The sequence below is a fragment of the Ursus americanus genome, chromosome 22 (assembly GCF_024610735.1).
Source record: "Ursus americanus isolate L20-20 chromosome 22, mUrsAme1.1.p, whole genome shotgun sequence".
In the NCBI taxonomy this organism is placed as follows: domain Eukaryota; kingdom Metazoa; phylum Chordata; class Mammalia; order Carnivora; family Ursidae; genus Ursus; species Ursus americanus.
The window spans coordinates 26049540-26055944 of NC_142148.1; the positions used below are offsets into that span (position 1 = coordinate 26049540).

The window sequence follows — 6405 nt, forward strand, 5'->3', positions numbered from 1 at the left end:
GCGACAGTTAATAATGATCATTTGTAACTATCAAACGCTGCGTGCTCAGTGCTCTAGTCCATGTATTCTCTACAATTCGGAGCCGTGAACGCTGTGAAACAGCAGCGGGGTGGGGTGTGGAGTGGGGAGTAGCAAAGGGCGTCATTTACCTCCACTGCGTTCTTTGATTAAGTCCATAGCGTGCTTGGGGCGGGGTGGCACCTGGTTCCGTGTTAGTGCTCAGCGGGGGACGATCCGATCTTGCATCTGCCCTTGATGCTGTTCATCTCTTCCGAGCCTCAGTTTCCTGTTGTAGACCTGGGATGAGAACCCGGTGTAGCCCCACAGGGATCCATGGGATCCCCTGTGTAATGGATTCCTGTGTAGAGTTGAGCAGGGATCGGCCGGTGGTGCTAGGGGCTATTTATTTTATTCTGTTTATCGACAAAATGTATTAATAGTCCTTGTCCTCTCCGGGGTAAGTCCTTTGCCCTTGCCGGGCTCGGTTTTCCCTGTGTGCCTCCGTGGGAACCAGGGTGGTAGGGATCCTTGAGGGGTGCTGTCCCTAGGGCCTAACAACTGCTCAGAGGGTTGGTCCTTGAACTTCTGAGGGAGGGTTTGCCTGAACACAGCTGCCCCCACCTCCACCCAGACCAGCAGAGACCCAGGAATGCCAGCCAACTTACAGAACAATTACACACTTAGAAACCCACGGTGTGGTTCTGAAGCTCCTGGACACACAAACCCATCCATCAGCGGGACCCATGCAGAGATGCCCATAATGCATTTAGGCAGAACACACAAGCCCGAACAGCTGGACGTCGCACACTTCTGTGCAGAACACATGTGCTCGCCTTTGCCCTTCTGCATACACCCCCATGCTTATCTGCATCCACACCCCTAGGCCTGTACATCAGATGACCCAGCCCCACAGGGGGGATCTACCAGTTCACTCATGTCACAGACACAGGCCCAGACACTCATATGCACTCCCCCGTGTACAAACTCACACATGTCCAGGCAGATAGTCCCTTGCCAATGACATCCTTTTCCTGCTCAAGAGCTGGGGACTGACTCTCTCATTCCTCCTCAGCCCACACGGGAACCCTGGGGCAGAGAGGTCTGTGTGAGCTGCTGGCATACCCAGGCCAGAGTGAGGGGGCCGAGTGTGTACCCAGAGCAGGTGGCCCAGCAGCTGTGCCCAGGCTGGCCCTGCCAACTTGCTCACCCACTTGGACAAGCTGGGAGCCCCAGGGCAGCCTGCTACAATCCAGGGCTAGGCAGGCCAACAGGGGAGGCACCTCCTACTGGGGAATGGGGCGACAGAAGTCCTGCCTCAGACAGGCTCTGGGCAAGTCTTTCCCCTAGGTCTCCCCTTCCCCTAACTTGGCAAAGATGGGAGGTGGCCCAGTGACCTGTTCTCCAACTTCAATGGCCTGTTGAATGCTCAACCGAGAGGGGGACTTGGCAGGTTGATCTGCATTTTAACAACCTCCCCAGGTGACCCAGATGGCCCAAGACCACTTGGAGAAACCCTAGAGGTCTAGAGGATTTAATTTTATGACACCGGGGAGCAGGGAAATGGCTAGTGATGGGGAAAGAATAGACTTTAAAGACACCGGAAAACACTCAGTTCAGGTCGGTAAAAGCCACAGTCCAGATGTGGTCTTCTAGTCCCCCTCCCCCCCAGCACCAGCTGTGAAAAGGGTCAGGGGTCACCCGCATCCCAAGGCCTTCCCCTCAATCCAAGAAATCACTGCAACTTTACCGCAGTCTAAAGTATTTGTTTAATAACAAAAAAAACAAACAAAAACAAAAAAAAACCACCCCACAGAACTATTGTAAAACAATATTCTCGGTGATCATTGTAATATACAATACAAAGCAATTAATTTCCTCAGAAATCTGAGAAGCACCAAACGTGACCATTTTTTAAAATGTCTGCTTTTCAAAAAATAGAAACACACTGGGGGTCCCCCAAGTCTCTGGTGGCTGGTAGGTGTGGAGGGAGGGTCGGCCTGCCCTCGTGTCAGTCCCCCGGCCCTGGGCTGGATCCAGCCAGCGCCCCACGGTCGCTGATCTCAATCTTGTTCCTCCCCAGCTCCGGCAAGGCGCTCGGCAGGATCAGAGAGCAGGAATTCTTCTCGCCCCCTGGAGGGCTGGGGTCCGCCAGTCCTTGAGAGAGGCACTTCAGCGACACAAGATGCGATCGTCCGCCGGAACACATGCCGCCTGTGAAAGAGAGAGAGGAGCAGTGAGACAGGGGGGTCGGAGGGGACAAGGCTGCAAGCCCTTCCCCAGGGGACACTTTGCGAGCGCGCTTTTTCCGATCTCCTTGGGCATCCTTGCACAGCCAGGTGCCCGAAAAGATGGGACGGACGTAGAGCCAAATACCTACCACCCCCCGCCTCCCCCTGGGCCTTAGTTTACCCATCTGTAAAAAGAAAATGCTCTCGTGCTCCAGTTCGGATCTCACCTCGGCCGCCAGGGCGCTGATCTCGCCGTTGAGGGTGCTGAGCGGAGCCCGGGCAGGGAGCCCCCGGCCTCCGGGGGTCCCGACTTGGGATTCCGAGTTCAGCTCCAACTCCAGGTCCCAGATGTAGTCTATGACGTGCTGGAGGATCTCCACCCGGCTCACCTTGCGGTTTTGGGGCAGGGTGGGGACCAACTCCTTGAGGCGCGAGTAGCAGCCGTTCATGTCGTAGAGTAGCACGTTCACCTGCTGCTCGTCTAGCAGGGCCGGCAGGCGCGCCCCGGCGCCCCCCGCGCAGCGCGAGATGGCCACGCTCTGCTCCGACAGACAGCGCACCACTTCGCCCGCGCCGCCTGCCGTCTTGCCGGCCTTCAGCGCGCAGCTGGGGCCCGCGGCGGCCGCGGCACTGCCACTGGCGACCTTCATAATTCTGGCGTCGGAGTAAGAGGGGGGAGGCTTAGTGCACAGAAGAGGCGGACGCCACGCGAGAGCAAAAACCTCGGAACGGAGAAAAGACGGTTGTAGAATGCGAGGGCCGGACCCCGCAGCCGTTCTTATAGAGACGCCGCGGCTTCCCCCCGCCTCCCACTGCCCCCACCGCCGGAGGCGGGCTCAGAGGTTCAAAAGCAGCCAATGGGCGGTCTAGAGGCGTGGCCTCTAGTGCCTTTGGGTCCCGCCTCCTGCTCTACTAGTGTACCCTCGCGGCCTTGGAAGGGGAACCCGAGTCTCAAGAACAGAGAGTGGGAGGGCACGGGGCGGGGTGGCTAGTGGAGGCCAGTGGAGGCGAAGGCTACCTTGGGCTTCATGCAAAGGAGGCACTGCCGACAACGAAAAGACTTCAAGAATCACTTTTCTCAGGTTCATTTTCTCACCTCTCCAGCTCCATTTTACAGATGAGAGAAACTGAGGCCCGGATGGGGAAGCCGCTAGCTCTGGGTTATCTAGAGAGCCCAGGACTAGAGCCTGGGCTTCTGGGAGCCTGACCTCCCGGCTCTTTGGGCCGAAACTTAAAGGGGGCCCTCCTGTACACTCTGCTCCCTTACCCAATTCCCAGAGAAAGTTGCTGGTTAATGTTCCTGGAACCAGGGAGGCTTTACCCAGGCCCCTCGGGGTGGGAGCAACTAATTCGGGAAAGTCCTTCTCTGGGACTGGGGACGGATCCTCTGGGACATGAACTGGGTAGAAGGCGTCCAGAGAGGGGCTGCATCCCCTGATTCTATCCTAAATTTGCATCCCCTGCAAAAAATTCCCCAAATCTCCATCAACTAGTGATTTTAGAATTTTTCTCCCTTTTTTGGCTGTTTCCTGTCCCCTCCTCCCCCTCCTCCCCCCAAAGACCTCCGATCAGGGTCTCCCTCCCACGGCGCGGCAGCTGCGGAGCTCCAGTCTCCCCCCCTCCCCACCTCCCGGGCGGGTCTGTGTCAGCGTCTGAACAAGCGGCTCAGACCGTTAGACGCCAGGCCCGTGACGTCACCCATTCATAAAACCGGGACGGGCTGTCAGGCTGGCGCCGCGCGGGCGGTCGCCATGGAGACGGCAAACCCGGCTAGAGCGCTCCCCCACTGCGCCGCGCTCGGCCAGTCACCTGCGGACCTCTGGCGGGAAGCTGGGAATGCGCTCCTCGCGGGCGCGGTCGCTGGGCAAGGGTCACCTTACCTCCCAGGCTCCACACCTGGGAATCGCCCCACCAGGCTCCCACCTCAGACGACTGGGACGTTTCTTCACCTCCTCCTCCGCACCCCTAGCTTCCGCCTCCCGCCGGGGGAGAGTTGTGATCCCAACTCTGCTGCTGGTTGAAGTTAGTTGTCTCCGGCCCTTTTTGATTCCCAGTGCAGTATTTGCCTGAAATTTTGATAATAATGACAGAAGTGGTTTCTTGAATTCTTAGTTCGTGCAAGGCACTGCGCAGCATACTTCACTGTGTGTGAAGCCTTCGCCTTTTTCATCTTCTGTAATCCTGGCCACAACTCTAGAGGGGAGCTCTTTGGTTTCTTTATGCAAAGGAGGAAACTGAGGCTCAAAAAGCCTCCCAAGAGCCATAGCTTTTGTAATGGCTGTATTATTATAAGAGGGGAACTGAATTGTAATGCAATCCCTTCCTGCCAGGGTAGGCAGTCTGCCTCCAGAGCCCTAGATGGGCCAGAAGCAAGCGGGGGACACCTAAGTTTAGAATAGCCACCCAAGGGCACACAGCTTTAGCAGGACTAAAATACTGTGCCTACCGAGGAGAGAGTTGATACTCTGTTTATGGTCCCTCCTCCTCCTCTCCACCTCCCAGCAATTAATTCATGGGTATCAGCAGGTTTCCTTTTCCCACAGAAGTCTGGGGGATGGGCCAGTAAACCCGGGCTCTGCCTCCACATGGGGGAACCAGGAAAACTGATCAGTGAGACCAGCTTCAAAGGAGAGAGACGTTATTAATTAATTAACTGGACTCCTCATCCCATTTACCACACCCCCCAAACTCTCCAAACTCCCTAAGCCTTGTTTAGCAATCTTCTGATGACTGGAGAGAACATTTTGCTGTACAAAACAATTGCTAAAGAATTGGAAAGACAATGACCAGCCAGAAAAAATTAGAATATTAATTCATTACCCAGTGTTTATTAATTGACCCAGCAATTCTACTTGCTGGCAACAATTCCAGAGAAACCTACACACATGGACGCAAAGATGTCTGCCCAAGGATGTTCACTGAGGTGCTATTTTCAAGAGGGGAAGTTGAAGTAACCTAAATGTCCATCAACAGGGGCATTATCTGAACTATGAATGAAACATATACACTACGAATGAAACATCAATGCTGTGGAATGTCTACGCAGCTGGTGGGAAGTGGGGCCGAGAGAGATCTAGATTCTACTGTTGGTGGAGAGACCGAGTGTTAGACTGGGGGTCAAGGTAGGACCTCTTGCATGTAGAAAAGCCAACATACTGCTCCCAAGTACAAGTGTACCTGGAAGTGAATTTTTGAAAAGAGAGGCAATCAAGCTGTGGGAAAAATTTCAAACACAGTACTGTGTAATGTCTCCAATATGAAGTTCTAGAATGAGCACAACTAATCTTTGGTGAAAGAAATCAGAATGGTGGCTGCTTCTGGGAGTGGAGGGTGGGAGTTTCCAGGGAAGGGGCATGAGGGAACTTTCTGGAATGATGGAAATGTTCTAGATGATGATGATGTGTGTGGTACACAGTGCATGAATTAGTCAAAACACACTGGATTGTATACTTTTGCACATTCCATTGTATTTAAATTGTATCTCAACAGGAGTGCCTGGCTGGCTTAGTTGGTGGGGCATGGGACTCTTGATGTGGGGGTTGTGAATTCAAGCCCCACATTGGGGGGAGAGAGTATTTTTAAACAAATTAAAATACATAAATAAATAAATTGCATTCAACAAAAAATATTAGAAAGCAAAAAAAAAAAATAGGATAAACAAACATCAAATTCCTGATGTCACTCACCACTGTGAAGACTGAGGGAAGGAGAACAATACGAAGTAGGACCTTTACTCTTATCTTCACATAGGTATTTCATTCTTACAGTTTTTCCTGAAAGTGTTATTGACGTGTAATTGACACATGCTAACTGCATATATTTAAGATGTACAATTTGATAGCTTTTGACATGCGTACGTACTCATGAACCATCGCCACGATCAGGAACATGAACGTACACTTCCTTAGCTCTAAAAGTTTTCCTTTGCGCCTCCTAATCCTTCCCTCCCCCTCTTCCACCCAGTGCCCACGCAACCACTCATCCTTCTCTATAGATTAGCTTGCATTTCTAGAATTTTATATGGATCGCAGTATATACTGTATATATACTTTTTCCTACAAAAAAAAAAAAAAGGCTTTTCAGCCTCGTTTCTTTAACTCCACATAATTATTTTGAGATTCATCCGTGTTCATTCCTTCTTATTGCTGAACAGCGGTGGTATGTGGATATGCCACGA

At 52.8% G+C, this 6405-nt stretch overlaps 1 protein-coding gene across 1 annotated transcript; it reads right to left on the minus strand.

Moving 5' to 3' along the window:
* Nucleotides 1–1742: 1742 nt before the first annotated feature.
* Nucleotides 1743–2988, minus strand: ID1 (inhibitor of DNA binding 1). The gene is made up of 2 exons (XM_045810122.2): nucleotides 2456–2988; nucleotides 1743–2211 (listed from the first exon to the last, which is right to left on the minus strand). The coding sequence occupies exons 1-2, from the start codon at nucleotides 2876–2878 to the stop codon at nucleotides 2170–2172; spliced, it is 465 nt and encodes a 154-aa protein (XP_045666078.1). The 5' UTR covers nucleotides 2879–2988; the 3' UTR covers nucleotides 1743–2169.
* Nucleotides 2989–6405: the final 3417 nt, after the last annotated feature.